The sequence below is a fragment of the Amaranthus tricolor genome, chromosome 9 (genome assembly GCF_026212465.1).
Source record: "Amaranthus tricolor cultivar Red isolate AtriRed21 chromosome 9, ASM2621246v1, whole genome shotgun sequence".
NCBI lineage: Eukaryota > Viridiplantae > Streptophyta > Magnoliopsida > Caryophyllales > Amaranthaceae > Amaranthus > Amaranthus tricolor.
The window spans coordinates 9,333,607-9,356,831 of NC_080055.1; the positions used below are offsets into that span (position 1 = coordinate 9,333,607).

Consider the following 23,225-nt stretch of genomic DNA (forward strand, 5'->3'; position numbering starts at 1 on the left):
CAAAATTTAGACAGAAGCTGACCTGGAAAGCAGTGCAAAGTCATAAAAGATACAAAGAAACGGTACAAATGGCAACAGCCTGTTGGCATGCTCGCCTTCCACTCAAAACCCCACACTTTGAAGTTACGCATGGGGAGAATAACAAATAGGCAGCAAATTTAAATTCAAACCAGCAAAATAAATACACCTTTAAATGTGGAGGACTGGTGCAAGATGCAGGAAACCTTGAGCTGACAACGTAATTGTCAGATTTGCAAACCAACCAGCCAAAATAAACACATTTAAATACCTACTTGGACCTTTTGATGCCCACAAAAGCAGCAGAATTTCCGTGGAAACTGGATAGTGGCGCTTAGAATAAGTGCTAAGTCGAAGCTATTGAAATGAAAAAGTTATTATTACTTCATATTTGAAGTCAGAAACACATTCAACCCCTCGTTATGTATGCTCCCATAAGATATAAGCCAAACGGAAATAAAACAAAAATTTTACCTTTATTTCAAGTATAAAGGGAAGAATATTATCAAGTCCCAGAAAATCATTTAAAAACAATTCAGACTAAAATATCAGAAGAGCATGCTAGAGATCTGGGTAGTTCCAACTTACCTGGCTGGTTTCGTCGTGAACCTGATAATTTGGCAACGATGCTCTTCTCTCCTCCTGAAAAAAATTGCGATCCGGTCATTTAAGGCTTATGGCTGAGAAGTCTCCATAACTTGCACAAAACATTAGAAGAACCTACCATTGACATGGCCTCGTCATCCCACACCAAGTAAACCTCATTAACAGCCGGCTGGTTTGCTGGAGCTTTATTAGCAATCACAGGAGGAGGCCCAATTGATGGACCACCAGTGTTCGGGCCGGATGCATATGAATGTGAATTGCCAACTGCCACTGTAAGCCAAAAAAAAGAAGATTAAAAGAGGAAAGCAATTATATTCTATTTCCCAATAAAACAAAGTTAAAACCAGAAAAATGAGTAAAAGACTAAAATCTGGCATGTTTTAGAATTTCAACGGTATAACGTCACAAAGAAAATACCAGCAGTTAAGGATATATATGATTGAAGTGAACAAAAAGATGTTGAAAAAGCTGAGATTATACCTGGACCATTTGGTATGTGGTAATTATTTGCCACATGAAGGGGGGCACCAGGATATCCAGCTGCAGAAGCTCTGATGTCTGTTGAGATGCTTGTAGACATGGATGACTGAAGTCCAGGTGTAGAAAGTGCTGAAGTTTGATTAGGCAAACTAGCAGCGGCTCCAACCGGAAACAAAGGCTGTGAAACAGGGATAGGCACTGGAGAGGAATGGACACCAGGAGGATAAGGAGGATGTGCCACAGGAGCTACATTAGACAATGGTTGGGCAATGGTTTGAACAGGAAATAGAGGCTGCTGTGAAGGAGCTGAAGCTGCGGGGGTTGCTGAAACTGTTGCAGGCATCGACACAGCTGGAGGCGGAGGATACCATACAGGTGGACGAGGGACTTGCCAACCAAGAGGTGTTGGAACAGCTGGATTATACCTGCATCCAACGATCCAATAAGTAAAAGAAAGTTAGAATCAGCATGAGGACACATTAATAGCAAAGATCCAAAAGAATGCAAGCCAAGAATCCAATACATGAATGGCAATCCAGAGTTACAATCAGAAAAGGTTGAGGCATCATACCTTCACGAAATCGATCCAATTCTACTTGTTAGTACAAAAGTCTCTTATATAACAAGGGTCAGAGCCAATATGTCTAAAGCTTGAATCCTAATCTTTATGCAAACCTGTAAGTAGAAAGCATATCCCTAGTCTGGAAAACGCACCAAATTTCTAAAACTACGTGACTAAAACAGCGTGAGGTGATTCAGGCAATTACCAGAAACTCGCTCTAAACACACCGCTCCTTACCAATAACCTATTGTCTCCTTCCAAACGACTAGCCAAAGATGCTATCGAGGAATAATGGGACGTGGTGCTTCAATTAGAGCACAAAAAAAAAGCAAAACTTGACAGACATATACTAGTCCAAGTTACAGACAATTATTAACTAAAATCAAAACATGAAAGAGAAATATGATAGAAATTATAGAAGAAACAATTTAAGAACATACATGCGTGGCTGCATCACTCCATAAGTTGGTGGTACAAAACCAAGCGGCCTTGGCATCACGCCACCAATATTCATTGTTGGAACAACTTTCACGGATTTTGAAGATGGTTCCTCCTCTGCAAAAATAAGCAAAGTGAGGTATGTGGGTAAGTGCATAAATGAGAGACCAAGTCAACACCATTACACAGGTGACTAACAGCCCCAAGAAATGCAAGTACAAATAAGCTTATGAAGCAGCAAAAATATTAATGAAGATATAACATTGATCAGAATTCAAAATATTTATATTTTAGAATCAATTCAGAACACATAACATTTATCAGTATAAAATAAACTCACTCCATGAAAAATGATCCTGCCACCCTTTCCTTAAAATCAAATGTCATTTATAAAAAATTTTCAAAAGATTGCATGAAGCAACAATCACAATAAAACTGTCTCCATGAATACTCTCATAAAGCCTCAAATTTAAGAATGGTGCTTTGGTATCCTAATGCTTGTACGTAGCCTTAATTATAAATGCATAATGCAACTAATGCATACTTTGCACTTTGTAGAGAAGAAAGTCACGTCAAAAATAGAAGAGCATACCTTGTTCCCCATAATGAGCAGCCAATACATCAGCTGGAACCCCCTGCATTCCATATATTTCAATATCTGGGGATTCTCTTTCAGGCTTAGCATTAGGCACCCTACAAAGTTATCAAGTATAATCAATTATGTGATTCTAAAAATATCCACATGCTATGAAGGAACTGCACGCTCAACAAATATACACAGCTTAATACCGTACACTATTTTGATAATCACAAGCAATGTTAAACATTAAAATACATTATTATAATTACAGAGGTTTAACCTCAATATGATACACAAACATTACCATCTCAAAATTTAGTAGGTAATTTTCTCAACCATAAATTTAAAGGTGCAAGGTTCCCTAGGGCGTTAAGGGTCCCTTAATCCTTGGCACTAGGCGCCATGCAAAAGTGCTGGCCTTGGGATGTGAGGCACCCCAAAACCCAAAAAAAAAATTATATAAAAATTCTGAAAAGAACCCCAAAAAAACCCAGAACAAGAGAAAAAAAACTAAGAAGAGAAGTGAAAATATATCCGGTGGGAACCCACATCAAATAGGCTCCTTCTAAGACTGAGACCAAAAGGCATTGTTGCGCCCTAAAGCGCTTGCCCTTTTTAAGAGCTCACCTTAAGAAATCGCCTCCCCAAATCGTATCAAGTCCACCATCCCATCACCTACCTAGACGTGCCTAGGAGAGCTTTTTAAAACTAAGTTCACAATGAATATCCACATCATCTTATAAAGTTCATTCACATTTAATTTTGCATATCAAAAAAGGACAAAATATGGTTTAGGTAAGCTAAAAAGAAGAATAACGCATGTAATAGCTACCAGACCTCAATAGTTTAAAGAAGAATAGAAGCTAGAGACAAAATATCGTCTAGTAAATGTTAAAACAAACTACTTGGTTTTCTGTGGAGGACAAAGAAGGATATTTATTCTTTTTGAGACTATTTTTATAAGTATTTGGATAGGCCATGAAACAATGTAATTAGAGCTTGGATCGAATTTTCTTTAGAATGGCATTTGATCTAAGAACTAAACCATTAGTGAACAGAGTATGACCTATGCCATCTAACTCTTAAACTTGTCGCTGAAATATATACCAGGATTGTGCAACAAAGTTTTTTTAAAAAAAATGTATAGCCAAATCTTGAAACACAATCACACACTCACCAACTTTAAAACTCTAGAAAATTTTTACCACACTGTTAAATCTTAGGAGAAGTTAGCATAATGAAAGCTTATTAAAAGCAATATAGTCAGCAAGTCACCCCCTCCAACACTCCCTAATATAGCTAAAGTTGACCTCTTCGGCATTAACAACCCAACACTCTCATTCTTTGATCCATGAATAGGATAATTGCAAAGCAAGTAAATCAGCACCATTGATGCTCATGAGTCACGCCTACTTGCTTTTGGTGATATGAGACGCAAATTAGCTCCAAGCCTCCAAGCCACTCAATAAATTGCTTCCATCACAAAGCACATTTTTTCTAATCTGTTCTACAAGTTAAAACCTCATGAATGTCCAATTTACGCAAAAGTTTACCTCAACTGGAAATTGTTGTATAAGGCGGTCTTACTATGAAACGCGCTCTATACATGGGCTAAATAAGATAACTAATGCAAATTATAAAGAAAATTTGAACATGGGCTCTTTGTTTGAGTTAATATCTTTGAGAGGAGGTCTCTTACAAGAGCATGTGTGCTTCAAATTATCATCATTGAAATTTAAGCAGGGCTCCCTAAGGTCTAAATATAACAGCTTCAGATGTTAAAACTTGTCAAAGTACACTTCCCCCTTCAGTAAAAAGAAGGGGACAATATATAAGTTTATGACCTACTAAAGACAGACAACAAAAGCTTAAAGTTTACTCACAATTTAAGCCATTCATCAGCAGCTAATAAACAAGATTCAAACAAAGTTAATCCCCAAAAGCTCCCCAATAACCAATTACCTCCATCTTTACAACTCCAGAATCATTTTGACATAGTACCAAGCATTTGGAAAAACCCTGCAAACAAGACGATAACTACATCCTCCGACCCAATACTATTTAGGGAAATTCCATGTGGTAGCATCAAACTTTCATGAAACACCAGTGATAGCACTTTTATAAGATTTTCCACATGGTAGCATCCAGTTTATACCTTATCTAACTGCCGTAGTACTTTCCGTTAATTCTTGTTAAGTTCCGTTTAATTCACAATTTTGACGTTTCTACCCTTATTAAGTGTTGATTGTTGTCTTTATAATTTGCCCTAAACCGTTTTCATGCTCTCAAATGTGTAATTCACCATTTTGACGTTTAATTCACTGTTTAATTCATCAACACTCTAAAATGTTTAGGGCAAATTATAAAGACAAGAACCAACACTTAATATGGGTAGAAACGTCAAAATGGTGAATTTAACGGAAATTGACAAGAATTTAACGGAAAATACTACGACGGTTAAATAAGGCATAAACTGGATGCTACCATGTGGAAAAATCTTACAAAAGTGTTACCACTGGTGGTTCATGAAAGTTCGATGCTACTATGTGGAAATTCCCTACTATTTAAGTTCTTCTTCCACTAAAATTATAGTTAACCTCTCCATCAATGTTTAAGAACCCTCCCCCGAACTCCCTGACTCATATTCAAAGTGTTACCACAGCAAGAGCTTTATTTGTTTCAACACATGACAAAAAGCATGCTCTCCTCAACTTGTTGGAATCAAACTAAAATTATTAGAAGCTATTTAGTCAAAAAAAAATTATTAAGTAGCAGAAATGTGAGAAAAGAAGAAAAGGATAAAGCTTACTAAAGCTTACTAGAATCAAACCGAACTAGTTTAACCCATGCTACTTGGTTCAAAATATGACTTAAGGAAGGGACAAAATAATACAATAATTTGTCATGTTTACTTCATATTTTCGAAATTTTAGGGCGTATAAATAGTTTAGGCCAACATAAAAATGATGGAATATTAAAATTAATTAATTAGAGCTTTAAGAAAAACATGCACAAAATTCCTTCATTTGGACTCGCATTGTAAATTAACTCCACAACAACAAACATACCTATTCATCCAAGTCAAAATCTCATAAACAATTAAAAATCACATTAAAACACATATTTCATAGAACGACAAACAAACAATTCCTCTTCCCCAAAATAACAAATTTAAGAACTAACACCATCAAGAAATTCTTTCAACAAAAAACTCCTCCAATCAATCCAGTTAACCCCAGATTGAATCAAACTAATAAGCCATCTGGTACAATTACAAAGATTTTGAAGAACGTCAAGCTAAATCAGTCCAGTATCAAAACCATTAAAAACAAGCATTAAAAACAAACATTAATAAGAAACATCTAAACAATGCAAAATTACAATCAAATCAGACCTAATAAAACAAAAATTAAAAGAGAGACGAGAAAAAATATACTTGGTAACATTCTCTTTATGAACTTGAAGAACATGGATAACCATTCCACTAGCAGTAGAAAGCTTCTTGTTACAAGCATGGCATTTAAAGTGTTTTGCTTTTTGATGTTGTACCAATATTTTCTCATCATCAAATGTTCTATCACAGTAATAGCAAAAAACTTTAACAACTGCTTTCTTCCTCTTCCCCATTCTTCTCAAACTACTTCAAAGATCAAACCCTAAAAAAGAATCTTGATTCTTTTTTTTTTTTTAATTTCTCTACTATATTGTTTTGTTATAGTTCGGAATTGAATCAAATCGATAAAAGTAGAACAGCTTATGGCGTGGATTTTGTTGATTGGATTGTGGTGAAGTCGAACTGATGAAGAGAATTAGAGATTTAAGGTTTGAATTGGAAGGAATGCGAGTATTGAGTCAATCGAATTTGTTCCTCAATTTGGGGAAAGGAGGAGGGCGTGTGAAGAAGCGTCGTAGATTTAGTTGGGAAATTTTGGACTCGTTTTCCTTTGATGAGTCTAACAGAGCCCTTTTAAGCTTTACTAGAGTTACTAATGTAGAAAGTCGATATATATATTTTATAATATTAAAAAATAAATTTAGAGATGTTTTGCAATAAAAACATTCAATTTGAAAGTTATATGTTTAAAGTAATTCTGCAATTTTGAAAATTGACAACAATGTCGTATATTATAGTCTCTAATTTACTCAATTTAACTATCAATAAATACTAGTCAAAGATTGTTTCTTGGTTGAAATATTGGTCAAGATTAAAAATTTGTCATTTTTGAATTTTCAATAAATGAGTTTATTTGGCAATTATCTTTAGTTGTGACACTTAAAATTTTTCAAGTTTTTTAGTATAATATATGATGTCAACAACATATTATGCAATATATTATATTCTTTAATTTACCAAAAGTGTCTGTGGCTCAATGGATAGAGCTATTGCATGTTGAACAGAAGGTTTGAGATCGACCCCTATTAGGTGCTATCAGTTAAGGGTTTTCTTGACTGCGCACATCCTCTTTACTCCTTCCTTGAGGGGAACAGGTATGGTTTGTACACATCTTTCTAGAAAAAGAACTTCATCCGGACTCTACCTTGTGCGGGATACTGAAAATGTCCTTTATCCTTTTATATTATAGTATTTAATTCACTCAATTGAACTATAAATAAATAATAGTCAAAGATACTTTAATGGTGGAGATATTGGTCAAAATTAAATATAGTGTCGTTTTTCTTTAGTCAACAAATGAGTTTTATTTGGCAACTATCTTTAATTGTGACACTTGAAATTTTTCAAAATTTTTAGCATAATGTATGATGTCACTAGTACAACAAGTTTGGCCCAATTAACCTATCAAGTGTTTTAAGTCGAAGTCGAATCGATTCAAGTCATGTTGTATCAATATTTGATGTTCGTTTGGTGGTGATGTGATGCTCAAGTCGGATTTATTTTGATAGTTGAGTTCGAAGATAATGAGTTATGATTTTAATGGGGTTGTTTTGATTAGGATGGAGCTCAATTTAAGTGCTTAGGGTTGTAATCTAGTTCAATCATGGCAAATTCATCTTTGAGTTGATCAACCAAATCATCTTTGAGTTGATCAAGCAAAGGTTATTTCAGTTTGTGGGGAAAACTTCGATTTGGGGTAAAAGTTAGATGTGAGACCATCACCTTTGAGCCGAATATAATGTTGGGTAAGATTTGTTATGTTGTAGGTTGTAATCGAATTCCGATCTACTTAAGTATAGCCAATATTTAGTTTAGATCAAATTTGGTCAGGTTCATGCTCAGGTCAAATATAAACACATTCCTTGATCTGAAGCTAACATGTTTAACTGATTGGGTCAAAAATCACATCTCTGACAGTCTAACCTAATTTGTAACATGTAACATATTAGGTACAGATCATGTCTATCTGATTAGAACTCACTTAACTTGTTTACATACATACAAATTTAAGAAACTTTAAAAGGTCATTTTGACAGGTTTATTTTGGGTTAATCTGATTTAATAATAATCTATTTAGTAAATAAATTAAGCAAATTACACAATAGCTTAGATACTGATTAATTATAACATCATATAAATTATAAAAATTATTAAAAATAATAATATTATTATTAATTATAACATCATGATAAATATAAAAAATTAAATTGACTAAAGCATAAAAAGAAAAAATGTGTAGATAATGATTAGAGTTTTATTTATTGTTGATTTAATGTTGATTATTATGTTTTGTGAGTAGATTTTTTTTTTAGGATTGGGGGATTGATCCTAATTTGTTGTACGATTAATTGTATGAAATTTGAATCTATGTTTAATGAACCTTGGTTTAAATATTTTTATAACCTTTTCAATAAAACGAAAGTAAGTTTGAGATTATAATTAATTTAAATTTAAGGTACATTTAGGTAATTCATACTAGTTTAACCAATATAACAGAAGTTTGACGATTAAAATTAGTAAGGTCTTAAGTAGACATTGGTCAACAGAACAAAAGCTTGAAATTAATTAGATCACTTTTAAATACTCCTTAAAGATTAAGTTTTATATAAATTAGAAGAATAATTAATTTCCATGCTAGAATTAGGTGATTCCCGATATCCTAGACTTTCTTTATTATTATTTTCACATCAATTTATCGTTTTTGCTTTATTATTTATCATAATTGCGCATTTGAATTAACCGTTACTATAGAAATAGATTTAAAATCAATCATAGTTGATTGTTTCGTATCCCGTGATTATAAATCGGACAACATTAACTCGCTTTCCTAAGCTCGACCCGTACAGCTACACGTACATTTTTTGCTTGCGGTTAAAATAAAATCATATATCATATAAAAAGGAAAACAAAAGAATTACTAAATATATAAATTATATTGTTTGAAATATTTTGTTAATACAAACTTAAAATAAAATTGTTTATAAATTATTACTGAATAAATATACTTGTGGCATGCAAAGTTACAACGTATCTCATAGTATAGATTACGATACTTCAGTTTAATCATATTCTAAATCTTACGTAAATTCTTAAATAATAGCCTAGTTGATATTGAACTCTTATTATTTTTTGCAAAAGTGGAACGTGTAGTTTTAAATTTTTTTGTTTGAAGTATAATAGAAAACCCCTACGGTCAAGAAAGAAAATCGAACATCAAATCAAACCTTTGTTACAAGAATGAAAGCAAAAGCCCTCAATCACTGACCATATTCTCAGTTTTAAACAAATTTGGTCGAATTAAGATCAATAAAATGATTTACATGCGGGTTTCAAATGAAAGTTCTATCTATGACAACATCATCATGATTTATTCGCATCTCACAAGTTACCTTTTGCCCGTCTATGATCAGAGTCGGAATGCCTCAATATCAATAGATCAACAGTCTCCGAGATGCTGCAACCTTGATTGACAGAGATAACATGAACAGAAGCTTACAAAATTGTAACTAACATTGAACAATTAAACTAGATGTATAAAAGAATTATACAACGGGTTTGTACACTTAGAATACAATCCTAGCATAACACGAGTAATTTGGTAAGCCCTGATTCTACTTTTACATGAAACTAAAGGAGTGTACACGACAAGGTCTCCCAGACTCGCGAACGCCAAGAGGTGAGACGCTAAATATTCTTCGGGTTGCTGTTCAGGAGACAAGCTTTTAAGGTGATCTAAATCTACAAAAACAATAAAATTGTTTTTACCAAGTCCTTCCGCGATCCAATCTCCAAGAACCGGTTTAAGGAAGAATAGCGGATGTCTTTTAAGAATGTCTTGGTCCTCCATCGTTGTGTAACTGTGCAGACCTAACATTGGCCTCATCCTACAGATAGAAGTACAGTTGTGAAACTGTTCATGAAACCGGTATATATTCTAGCTTCTCATATTAATTTCATACAGGTAAAACTAACCCGAATTCCATATGAGAAACCAGTTGGTGAGCGGAAAATATCCATCTGACTCTGACCCTGCACATAGAATTCGGAAGAAGCTTAATGTTACCTATTTAAAGGACGTCCAATTATTCTGCGTAAAAGAAGAGGCAACCAAATGTCCACCAAGGACCTATCTTAAAAGACTACAACTTCTTTTTCCCACGGTCCTAAAATCAATTACAGATTTGGGTTAACCCTTGTGTTATGCCCAATTCCCAAAACTATCCACTTCCACATAGGGTTAAAAACATAAACTATTTTCAACTCGAACAAAGCAACCTTTCTAGCAGAAAGTAGACAGTTTGATACTACCAGTCTACCAGAAACTCCAAAGATATTCACAAGAAAATTTAAAGTGGTTTTAAGTTCTATGTGATTCAATTGGGTGATAAATAACCGGCACCAATAACTACGTAAATAAAACAAGAGAAATAGTGTTCAACATACTAGCCCATGCATGCCTGGTTGACCATAATAGCCATCGTTGCTAGGCGCAATTGAGTTCAATTGTCCCTAAATAAACAAAGAAACATTATCACTTAACAGTTGCACAGTTGAGTGTTAGAAATTAAAATCACACCAGATGACTTACAAGTCCTTGAATTGTTGGTTGACTTCCATAATAATTATCGGTTGGAGCCATCAAGTTCAGTTGCACCTGCCAAAAACCAGAACAAAAGCATTATGATTCACCATACAACAAGAACCAAACATTTTCTGAGAACATTGCATTTTTTTACCATTCCTGGAACACCTTGTTGTGGGCCATAGAATCCGTCTAGAGGTCTTACAGGTCTGGATCCCAGCTTATCCTGCAGGCAGAAAGGTGCCAGAAGCCACTTAAGACATTTACAAATATATCAGGCCTCAAAGATGTTCAGTGCTCAACGTGATAAAAATCATTTACCAAGGGTATTCACTAAAAACTGGTGAAAAGAAAACAAGATGACTATACCATTTGTTGCAAGTTATATTGTGACCCAATAGTCATTGCCTCTGCTTCTGTGTTAATCTGAACACAAGAAACATTCATTTTAACATGACAAACAGAACAAAGCAAGTAATTCCTAAGCAAATGTATGCTATTAATGTACCAAAAAGTTTACATACACCAAAATACCTTCCGTTTTTTGGTAGGATGCTTTTTTTTAATGGTCTTGCTAAAGCTCCTACTGGGACTGTCGTCTTCAATGCAGAGAAGCCCATGATTAGCTGATGTGCTGACTTCCGGAAGAGTCTTGCAAACATTATTCACCCCAATACAGTTGTTAAATGCTTCATCTAGAGCACGGAGGGCGATCGTGTAACTTTCTTGAGATAGTGATCCCTCTTCACCCAACCTCATAGCTCGGTTACACAAATCGTTATACCGTTGGACCCTGGATGGTACCTGTTCAGTCCCTTCTACAATCAGATGCCTAACTTTGGCATCTTTCTTCCACCTCTTCAATATGTATTGAGATGGAATCATGGAAAGGCCACACATTTGGAAAACAACCATTGCATGTCTACAAAGATAACCTTTGTATTCGAACAGATGGCACATGCAAGAAACTTCTGATTTCATCGGATCCCATGTAATAAAGAATTCTTGATTCTTTTCAAAATCTTGAACCCTAAAAGTGGTGTACACCTCATCTTGTCTTTCTGTCTTAGGATGGCATGCGACTGCACCCAAAACCTCAACTTGAAATTTCTTGAACACCGCGTGCGTATATAAAGTTGACAAATGCTTCTCTAAAGGAGATGGAGATTTCAAAGCTGGTTGTTTATTCCATGTCTCAGAATCAGCTCTGGCTTCCTCCTCATATCTGTCTTGAATAATTGTATCATAATGCTTTAAAAACTCAGAAACTGTAGTCTTTTTATGTACATATTTATCAAAGTAAGAATTAATACTCTCAGAACGCTGGACAACGGACATTCCAGCTAAAAAAGAATCCTTCATATATAATGGAACCCATAGTTTACGATCTTCAAAAAGTGACTGAAGCCAGTCATTGTCTTTATTAAGTTCAAATCTTGTAATAAGTTTCTGCCACCGCTTCTCAAACTCCTCATCAGTCCAAGATCTGTAAATGCATTTGTCAAATTTTGCCATAAAATTTTCATGTTTCTTAATGATATGGCCCAACTTTTCTGAAACCTTTCCCAGAATATGCCACAAATGAAAGCAATGCTGAGTACCTGGAAAAACCTCAGAAACAGCCGACTTAATAGCAATATCTTGGTCAGTAACAATCACTTTTGGAGCTAATCCACCCATTGCTTTCAACCATGTTTGAAGTATCCATGAGTATGTCGCTGGATTTTCATCAGAAACTATAGCACATCCAAGCAGCATGAACTGATAGTGTTGATTGACCCCTACCAAAAGGGCAAGAGGCATTTTATATTTGTTTTTTATATAGCTCGTATCAAAAGAGACCGTGTCATTAAAATTCACATAGTCGTGCCTACTTTTGGCATCAATCCATAATAAACTCTTCAATCGCAGATCGTCACTTAGCTCTACAGCATAAAAGAAGTTAGAATTCACATTTTGCATCCGTGTGAAAAAATCAAGCAAGAGCTTAGCATCCCCTGCTTCTAGTAAAAAATTACGATTTTTCTCAAATGGAATCTTCGAATCATTCTTTAAACCAACCACATTTTTATATTCGGCATAGTTTCTAGCCATTGCAGCATACATTTTTCTCGTTTGTTCACTGACAGCTTGAGCAGGTAAAAGTTCATGGTTGTGCTCCTTAATAAAACTATGTATCACCCACCTGCCATCTGGCCTCCTTTTTACATGCATACTTGCTTTGCAGTTGGTCTTTCCACAAGATCGTCGACCAGTAGCACTTTCAGGTTCTTGCTTATTACATTGTCGAATACGGGGACGGTTGCCTTTGTCATACTCTCTCTTGGTTCCATATCTTGAACATGCGAACTTTGCATCTATAAACTCTCTTGATGTCTTTGAACGGCGACTGTTTTGAATAGCTGTGTTAAATCCCATTGAACGAGCATATTCCTGATAAAAAGCATATGCTTCCTGATGTGATACAAATTCCATACCAGCTAGAGGCTCTAGGTTTGCATCTTCTTTAAAATCACCCGTATCTGATATAGTAGAGTTCAGAGTTAGCTCATCTTCAACATGCACCTCACCAGCATGTAGAGCATCCTCCGCATCTACTCCATCATCTAGTTTGTCTTCTCTGTCTAACATATCACTAACAGCATTTTCATCTTCATCTTGCCGATCTTGCACCCCAGATGGTAATCTAAGATCTATATCCATGATGAAAAATAGCTTCAATTACCTTCCTGAAAAGACATCAATGAATCAAATGCAAAATCCATCAGATCCAACTACGAATGCTGAGTGCTGATTGCTGCTGAACGAAGGAGAATGAAAAGGTATGAACAATACCCAACGAACAAGGATGCAAGAGCTTCTGGCAGTATGAGTTTCTAAAAGCAACCACAATGAGATCATGTTAGCTTAGTCAGGAATAGATAGCAGTTCATGATAGATTGGATGGAACTGTCCATGTGCAGGTACCACATGCTTCAAAGGTCAAACTTACAATCACACTACAGTAAGCACAATCTACATATGCGGATATGCCAGTCAAATTAAATTAGGGGCTACCTAGAACCCCCAAAGTGAGTACAACGTATATATCCTGCTACTCTTGATTATTATCAGCAGGAAAAAACTACCTTGAGTTGAGACCCTCAAGGTAACACCATGGGGGCATGTTCAGACAAAGTCAATCAAGCAACAAAACAAAAAAACACAAAAACAGCTCCTCAGACGAGGCGCTGGCCCATAATGCTCACTCATTCAGATAAAATCATTTGGATTCAGATTGGCACGGCTTCAAATTTCATTCTACCAACTCCCAAGCATTCAAGGATTCAAATGACATGCCAACAGCAAGAAAAGTACATGAGCAATAAAAGTTTACACATATGCAAACATTATTAGAAATTACAGATAAATTCACGTGCAGTCATCATATTGTTCATTACCTAATACCTCACCATCATTTGAATCATCTCTATCGACTACAAAAGACTTTCTTTCTTTGAAATTGATAAATTTCCAAAGCCTTCAATTAGAAAACACATAAGCATAGCAATTTTTGTAATGGAACATCATCATATCAACTGAATAAGAGTAACAGAATACTGGTGCAAGATACCTTAGAGCCAGAAGTCAATATATTGTATTTTCTAATATTTTGATAGGAAAAATTGTGCGCATAACTAAGTACAATGATTTGAAAACCTATTTCAGATTTTCACACTTAGTACTTAGTTCAATCGCATTTTATCATACAATTAACATTTTGCAAAACAGATGAATGGTGTAGGGAGCAAACTATAACCTCTTGCAATAGTGAAAACATACATAAACATCAATGTTTGACTTCTCGCCCTAACCACCCCTATACCTCATGCATTTTTTTGGTTGCACCAATTCTCCCAAATTTCTTAGTTGTAAGAGAAAAAGTTGCGATTTGAAAATAATTACTAAAGTACAAAACATAAGCCTTTCAAGGGAGAGCAAAATGTCACTAGTTTGTTGTCCTCTCACTTATCAGTAATCTAGCATTCTTCTCAACATGCATAAACCGGTCTTGATTGGCCCAACTTTCAATTATTACCAATAACTCTAGATAGAGTACACAACTACCTTAGTTTAAAAAGTGCACCTGAAATGGAGGCTCTAGAAAATCACATTGTTAGTTTTAAAAAGTGCGACTAAAATGGAGGCTAGGCTCTACAAAAATCACTTTGAGCTTTAAATGCTTTCAGTGTTTTATTTGAAGAAAATGAATTTAAAATTGGAAAAATTACCGTGAATAATACAACCTTTCAGCTTTTTCCCTATAATAATACAAACTATTGATTAATCATGAATAATATAAACTTTGAGATGAGTTTTCCACCAACATCCAATTTCACCTAAAACCTGTAATATAGGTCCTTTAGGGCAAAAAATAAAATATTAAATTAAAACAAAACATCCACCAACATCCTACCGCCTCCCCTTCCCCTGCCTCCATGTTGGACCACAGCACCACCTTCCTCACCACAACCTTGTTGCCTACGCTGCCACCCTCCACCAACAAAGCCCCCAATACCAACAAAGGCACCACCACCACTCCCCCCACATTCACGCACCACTAAAATGTTGATTTCCTCTCCAATTAAAATCGAAAAATCATGCTCCTTTTCCGCTGCAAAAGGAAATCTTGGCTAACAGTAGTGGAAGGAAGGGAAGAAGGTGGTTGTGGTGGAGAGATTAGGGGAGGGGTTGTTTATTTTTTATTTTATTTTTTTCGTTGTAAGTGTGGGTAAGGGTGCATGTGTAGATGAGTAAAGGGGTGGGGGTGGGGGTGGTGCCTGCAAAGTGGTGGGTGAGAAGTGCCTGACCGTGGAGTAGCACCGGAAAATGAGGTGGGAGAGTGGTGGCTGACAGTGGATGAAGGGAAGGGATGGGTGACTGTGGTGGAGAGGTTAGGAGTGGGGGATGTTTTAATTTTTTTAGGTTGCTTAGGTTGGGGAAGGGATGGTGTTGTCGAAGGGAGTGGGGAAGAGGTGGAGCTAGCAAAGGGGGTGGGGGAGGGGTGGTTGACATTGGGTGAAGGTGAGGATATGGGGTGGCTGTAATGAAAAGGCTAGGAGAGGTTTGTTTTAAATTTTTATTTTAGTTTGTTTATTTATTTTTCGCAACTATGACCTACAATAATAGGTTACTAATAGGTCATGGATGTTGGTGGAAAACTCATCTCAAAGTTATATTATTCATGGTTAATCAATAGTTTATATTATTATAGGGAAAAAGTTAAAAGATTGTATTATTCACGGTAATTTTTCCTTTAAAATTAGACATATAACAATAACAATTAAAATAAAGGTTGCCTTCTTTTAAGAGAAGGAAAAGAAAGAAATTTTGCTCTGGTTTGCTTACAGTTTTCCTTGATTTCTTTTTTTTCTCTTTCTATCTTCTTTCTTGTGATTATTCATCTTTTTATGTTCTTTTAGATTTTTTCATCATAGTTCATCTCCTTCAATGTTTTCTTCACTTTTCCGTCTTCTTTTGTCAACTAGTTTTTTCTTCTTTCAATTATCCTTTGCTTTGATAATTTTTTATGTTTTTTTCAATTTACTTTCTTGAAAAAATTTCTTGTAGTTTCCCTCTTCAATTTATTTTGTTTCTTCTAGATTTCATTTCTTTAGAAGTTTCTTTTAGTTTCCTTATTCAATTTCATTCAGTAATCCTTAACCATTTTATTCAGTATGGTGATAATCCATATTATGGCGAAGACCTAATAAAAAAAACACATCAAACTACAAACACTGCATAGTCATTAAAAAAAACAAAAAGTATCAAAAAATTAAAACTCAATCACACCACAAAATCATCAAACCCAAGACCAAAACTGAAACCCTAAAATGACATACCCAAATAGAAGTTATTGTCATTGCATCATATCCTATCATAATCACAGATAAATACTCCTGAACAATAAGGTATTTGATCACCAAACCCTCAAACTAAACTGAAGCCCAAACATATGATTTAATGATAATGCATAAAAACTCTGATAAAAGCTATTTTTATTAAATTATATTCACTTACAAGTAAACAATTAGGGATTAAAGGCTAAAACTAAAATGAAACCATAAACCTGAACTGAAACCCTAGAATTGAATCCAAGAAAATACATATATATATCTAGCTAAAAAGTATAATTATTAATATCATAATCGATAACAAGAAAACAATTACGGATTAAAAAGTGAAAATTGAGTTCCGATTGAGGGGGAGGGAAATGAGGGAAGAGAGAGAAAAATAGAAGAAAGGAAAAAGGTACCTCTAAATTAATCAGCAAATCATAAGGTGTAAGGAGAGAGAGATCGCTGCAACTGAGTCACGCGAGATGGGAGAGCGAGTGAAGGAGAGAGAGAAGCTTGAGATTCGGAAATTAGGGTTTGTTCATACACGCGAGTACTAGAAGAATTGGGAATTTTTTGTTTTCGATTGAGGTAATTGAATTCGCGCGTGTTTGGGTGTTTGTGGATGAACAATTTGCGGTGGTTGACACGGCCAATGTTCTTCTTATTGTATTTTAATGGCGCGTGTTTGCTGGTGCATCCACATCAAATCAACCATTTGGGATTTTTATTGCTCAAGATCAACCCAATAATGTGAAAAACTTGTGTGTGTTGTGTTCTAAGTATCGAACTTATTTTATATCGGTTGTATATGTAATTGGCTGTACGAGGTTTATAAGTAAATGGGTTCTCTTGCCCATCAAGTTAGTCTTTAGGGTAAGCTCTTATGTTTGTCCTATAACAATGGTATCAGAGTTAAGCTCGAAGTGGGTGGCCTACAAAGTTGACATGCGGAGTGGGTGGCCTGCAAAGTAGATGGCTTGCGAAGTAGGTGGTCTGGAAGAGCTAGTCGTAATCCAATGTAATCGTGACCCAACGAGGACATTTGTTATGGTTCATTGCAAGGTATAGGACTTCACATCGGTTGTGTATGCAATTTGTGTAGGGTTTATAAGCAAACAATCGTTCTTACTTACCAAGTTAGTCTTTTGGATGAGCTCTCATGTTTGTCTTATAACAATGGTATTAGAGTTGGACTCGAAATGCGTGAACTATAAACTAGTTGGTTTGCAAAGTGGGCGGCCTTAAAGAGTCAGTTAGGATCCAATAACGCAACCATGACCCAATGCAACAGTGACCAACGAGAACGTTTGTCATACTTTATTTGCAAGGTATGGGACTTGTCCCACATCGGTTGTGTGTGCAATTGGTGTGAGGTAGGGATGGTCATGGGTCTAAGACCCTATTAGACCCTCCCCGGACCCGTCCATTTTTTAAGGGTTTGGATCTTACTTTTTGAGACCCATCGAATCCGAGTCGGATATGGATCTAAAAAACAATTGACGGGTCCGGATCCGAGGGTCCGAATCCGGACCCTTATAATTATTAAATTATCTTACTATATATATATATATATATATATATATATATATATATATATATATATATTTATTGACAAGTCAAAGAGATTTTTTTAGACACATTAAGGACCTTAAAGCATTCAGATCTGGAGGATCTGGGTTTGGGTCTGAAAATTTTGGGTCTGAATCTACAAAAAATAAAAAGGTTTGGGTCTGGCCAGACCCGCTCCAAACCCGCCCCATGACCATCCCTAGTGTGGGGTTTACAAGCAAACGAGCTATCTCACCCACCAAATTAGTCTTTTGTTCATCTAAAACAATGGTATCAGAACCAGGCTCATAGGGTTGACCTGCAAAGTGAGTGGCTTGCAGAATGAGTGCCCTAGAAGAGCTAGTTGTGACCCAACGTAATTGCGGACCAATGCAACATTATTCCCAGTTATTCCGCGTACCATTTTGTCTTCCAAAACTTAACCTCCATACTAGAGTAAAAGTATGTTCTTTCATTCATTCTGTTTAATCGAAAGGTATAAATTTAGTCCTTTTTTCATCTATTTCTTTTAGGTAAATTTTACTACCATAATTATCTCTTCTTAGTTTCAAACGATTTTGGGTTATTTTGGTTGTTTTTTCTTTTCCATTTTTACTTATCTTAGTTTCAAATATTATGCCTTCATTTAGTTTGAGGATTGCTATTGTAAGAAGAGATAAACGAATGAGCAATACATGTGAATTTAACTCTAAGTTTTCGCATTTTAATTAGTGGTTACTATATTATATTAATAATCGGTTGTGTGTGCAATTGGTGTGCGGTAGCCAGTAGGGATGTCATGGGTCCAAGACCCTATTGGACCCTCTCCGGACCCGCCCCTTTTTTAAATGTCTGGGTCTTACTTTTTGAGACTTATCGGATCCGGATCGGATATAGATCTAAAAAACAATTGGCGGGTTCGGGTCCGGATCCGAGTCCGAGGGTCCGAACTCGGACCCTTATAATTATTAAACTATCTTACTATTTTATGAATGTTGTGACTTTTGTCTAATGTTCTAACTTGTGCATCCACCCTAAAACCCCATTTATTTACTAATTGATAATTGTTACTCCTAATTTATTTTCTAGTTATATATATAATATATTTAGTTTTATGCAGATTGGACTATGATTTGGACAAGTCTTTTTAGTAATTACTTTGTACTTGAATTTCATCGACTCGAATTACTGTTTGTAATAGAATTTAAGCGTATATGGACGACGCTATAGATGTATAATTAGTATAAATATTTGTAAAATACTTTAATGACTTATAAAAGGTTCAAATGTGATAAATCAAAGACATTTTTTTAAACCCATCAAGGACCCATTAAGGACCCTAGACTCTTCGGATCCGAAGGATCTGGGTTTGGGTTTGAAAATTTTAGACCCTTAGGGTCCAAATCCGGATCTGGATCTACAAAAAATAAAAGGGAACGGGTCCGGGTCTGACCAGACCCCCTCCAGACCTGCCCCATGACCATCCTTAGTGTGGAGTTTACAAGCAACGAGCTATCTCACCCACCAAATTAATTTTTTGTTTGTCTAAAACAATGGTATCAGATCTAGACTCATAGGGTTGGCTTGCAAAGTGGGTGGCCTGCGGAGTGAGTGGCCTAGACGAGCTAGTTGTGACCCAACGTAATTGCGAATCAATGCAACATTATTCCCAGTTATTCCGCGTACCATTTTGTCTTCTAAAACTTAACCTCCATACTAGAGTAAAAGTATATTCTTTCATTCATTCTGTTTTATGAAAAAGTATAAATTTAGTCCTCTTTTCATCAATTTCTTTTAGGTAAATTTTACTATCATAATTATCTCATCTTAGTTTCAAACTATTTTGGGTTATTTTGGTTGTTTTTTTTTCATTTTTACTTATCTTAGTTTTAAATATTATGCCTTTATTTAGTTTGAGGATTGCTATTGTGAGAAAGAGATAAACGAATGAGCAATACATGTGAATTTAACTCTAAGTTTTCGCATGTTAATTAGTGGTTACAATATTATATTATATTAAATTATATATATATATATATATATATATATATATATATATATATATATATATATATATGTATGTATGTATGTATGTATGTATGTATGTATATATATGTATGTATATATATATATGTATTATGTATATATATATATATGTATTATATATATATATATATATATATATATATATATATATATATATATATATATATATATATATATATATATATATATTTATATATACTTAGTGAAAATGGACATATTTATATCAAACTATATCAACTACAAATATTTAACCACCTTTTTAATTTGTATACAACATTGTTTGTTGAAGTATAAATATTATTATCATCATCACATATTAGAATCTTTAGTATTTGTCTAATTTTAACCCATAAAACCACTACATATGATTGATCATGCCTTAATATGTACTAGTAAGATTTTAAAATTTGTGTTAGGTGATAATCAAATGATTGAATTTTAATTTTATATCTTGTTCTTTATTTTCTTATCGGGACATTCATAATATCAAATCTTTAGTTGTTGATCAAACTAAATAAAGGAAATTAAAATTTTAAATTTTAGTATTAGGAAACAATATCATGATTGTTATTGTCAATTCTTCTCAAGTTTTATTACTCCTTTATAAATATTGTTTATCTCTAAACGCTGTTTACATCGCCTAAATTTGAATTGAAAGTCAATTTGTAACAACCAAACAAATAAACCAACTAAATAAACCATCAGTAAAAAAATATGTACATCAATCAATACTCCAATAATTTGAATCCAAATAATTATCCAAATCTAAATTTAATGATCTAATTAACAATTAATAAATTTCAAACTTAATATAAAACTTAAACAAAAATATCAATTTAATATATTTAGTATTGTTACTTAAAATTTAGTGTCTAAAATATCCTTACTTTATTGTTATCTAACTTGTATTTGAAAAAAATTTACTTTTTAAGAAAATGTTTAAATTTTAGATTTTTATTAGAAGTGATACAAATTTAATATTTACAAAGAATGTAACTTATGGTATACTTTATATTTCTTACACAGCATATATTATTAATCAATGCAAATAAGATAAAAATATATTTATCATATAATGTCTGTATAAATTCAATAAAATAATGGTAATAAACTAGCAATCAAATTCCCAAAGATAAGAAAATTGTGATAAACAAAGAAACTCGATTTAAATATAGATAATCATGATAAACAACGGAACTCAATTTATATCATAGTAATTGCATCACTTAGCATTTTAGTCTATTCAAATATAATAGTAGCCTTCTTTCAAAAAAAAAATAATAGGAGTAGTAGTTTCATTTATTTACTTTCACAAAACTTATACTAAAACCACAAAAACTTATTTCCTTTTTATAACTAATGCAGGAGATATGGTCCATTCATCGCGATTGGTTACATGCCTTACTTCTCTTTTTAGTTTAAATCAACTAACCCAAAAAATCTATAGAGAGATAATTAAAAACGAAAAACCCAATTTTTAGATATGGGAATAGAAAAAAATAAGAATTTTTTATGAGAAAAAGATAGAAGTAATTTTCCTCCACAAGCTGCAAACATGTGAGACTTAGATTAATAAGATAGAAAGAGTAAGTAAGTGATTTGATAAATGAAAGCAAAAAGGGTGAAAAGAGAAAATGTGAAGAAAACAACGAAATTTGTAAATGATATATACTTTCTCTGTTTTAAATCACTTGCAACATTAGCAATATTTGCATTATTCATTCATCACCCTTAATTTGTAATTAATTTTTATTCTATAAGTTAAAACATATTTAAGTGGGATTTTGTTTGATTTGTCTCAATGCAAAGATTATTAATATCAAATTTTTATAATTTTTTATTATGTATAATTAGAGATATTAAAGATTAAATAGTGCATACGTGAAAAAGCAAATGTTGCAAATAATTTAAAACCAAATATAATTAATATTATTCTATTGCCAATAACCCATTATTATTCTATTGCAATTATTATAAAGTGTCTCATCCCTTTTTATATTAAGACAAGAATAAGAATTTGTTATATTAAAAGTATCTTGAATTATGGAAATTACTTTATGATATATAGAATTTAGAATAATGTTAATACGTATAGTAACAAAAATATGCAATAATTGATTATATTGTATTGTACGATATGTAATTTAGGATAATTGATACAAAAATATTCAACAGTTGATTATAATTAAGAATAAAAAGATTGTATAGCACATAATTATTTCTTCGAGCATTAATTAAAAGGGTTATTAATGACAATAGAATACCACTAATGATAGGACTAATTATAATATCTTTGCAAATTCCACTTTTTTGGTCAAATTTGTTTCCAAAAAATATACGTTAGAGTAGTAATTAATAAAGGAAAGAATTATTTCCAAAAGAAGATGCACTTTAAAAGTAGTATTTGGGTGGGAAAAAAATTTCTAAGAGTTTGACACTTGTGATAAGATAGTGTCAGTTTTGATATTAGACATAAATAGATATATAGATTTCATCAAATTACTCTCTATTTTCATAATATAAAAACTATGAAAGATATTGCCAGTTTTTTAGCATTTGTACAATTTCACTTTCCGTTTGATGTTCGATTTCCACAAATAAAAAGTGGTTTAGTTTGATGTGGTCTATAAATATAAGGTTTGTTTTTGGACTTAAGTATTATAAACTCAAATAATTTTGGTATGAAGTTTTAGTAAACATCAAACTGTAGATTTAACTTTCACCCCTAACTATTTATACATATCGACGTAACTTAAGACTAGGTAACAATTTGAAGATTTATAGCTTTTGATTAACGGGCGTTTGGCAATTGGCTATTAGTTGTTGTTTGCCTGCTGGCTTTTTAGTTGGTATGTTTGATCAGTTGGAAATATTGGCTTTTTTATTGGCTTTTAAGCTAGCTGAAAAAGCCAATTATTTATGAAGATATTTGGTAAATTTAGGTATTGACTGTTGCCTATTTATTAGAGAAAAAGAGGGTCAATAAGCCAAAAGCTAACAAAAAAAGTTTAAAAATTAGCTAGAGTAACTTTTTTTGACTTAAAAGCCTACTTTTCAATTAGCTTAAAAGTCATTTACCAAATTTTTTTTTC

The 23,225-nt window shown here is 33.6% G+C and overlaps 2 protein-coding genes across 5 annotated transcripts in view; both read right to left on the bottom strand.

Annotated features, from left to right (window-relative positions):
* LOC130824396 (protein SUPPRESSOR OF FRI 4) overlaps positions 1-6,650 on the bottom strand; it is an 8,082-nt gene extending 1,432 nt beyond the window's left edge. The window contains exons 1-6 of the mRNA XM_057689397.1: positions 6,121-6,650; positions 2,697-2,797; positions 2,107-2,221; positions 1,105-1,529; positions 743-894; positions 607-660 (exon numbers count right to left, since the gene is read on the bottom strand). Coding sequence (XP_057545380.1) covers positions 607-660; positions 743-894; positions 1,105-1,529; positions 2,107-2,221; positions 2,697-2,797; positions 6,121-6,311 — 1,038 coding nt within the window. The 5' untranslated portion in view covers positions 6,312-6,650. The remainder of the gene's footprint in view (positions 1-606; positions 661-742; positions 895-1,104; positions 1,530-2,106; positions 2,222-2,696; positions 2,798-6,120) is intronic.
* A 2,287-nt stretch (positions 6,651-8,937) lies between these two features.
* LOC130823755 (protein FAR-RED ELONGATED HYPOCOTYL 3) lies at positions 8,938-17,277 on the bottom strand. Of its 4 annotated transcripts, XM_057688495.1 has the most exons (9): positions 16,956-17,277; positions 13,496-13,536; positions 11,195-13,389; positions 11,030-11,086; positions 10,815-10,886; positions 10,667-10,732; positions 10,522-10,587; positions 10,051-10,107; positions 8,939-9,962 (listed from the first exon to the last, which is right to left on the bottom strand). In XM_057688495.1, the coding sequence occupies exons 3-9, from the start codon at positions 13,361-13,363 to the stop codon at positions 9,903-9,905; spliced, it is 2,547 nt and encodes an 848-aa protein (XP_057544478.1). In that variant the 5' UTR covers positions 13,364-13,389; positions 13,496-13,536; positions 16,956-17,277; the 3' UTR covers positions 8,939-9,902. The 4 variants fall into 4 exon arrangements, with proteins under 4 accessions (XP_057544479.1, XP_057544481.1, XP_057544478.1 ...); XM_057688496.1 differs by lacking the exon at positions 13,496-13,536 and having other exon boundaries at positions 8,938-9,962; XM_057688498.1 differs by lacking the exons at positions 13,496-13,536; positions 16,956-17,277 and having other exon boundaries at positions 8,938-9,962; positions 11,195-13,049; positions 13,138-13,274.
* Between the last annotated feature and the right edge of the window lie 5,948 nt (positions 17,278-23,225).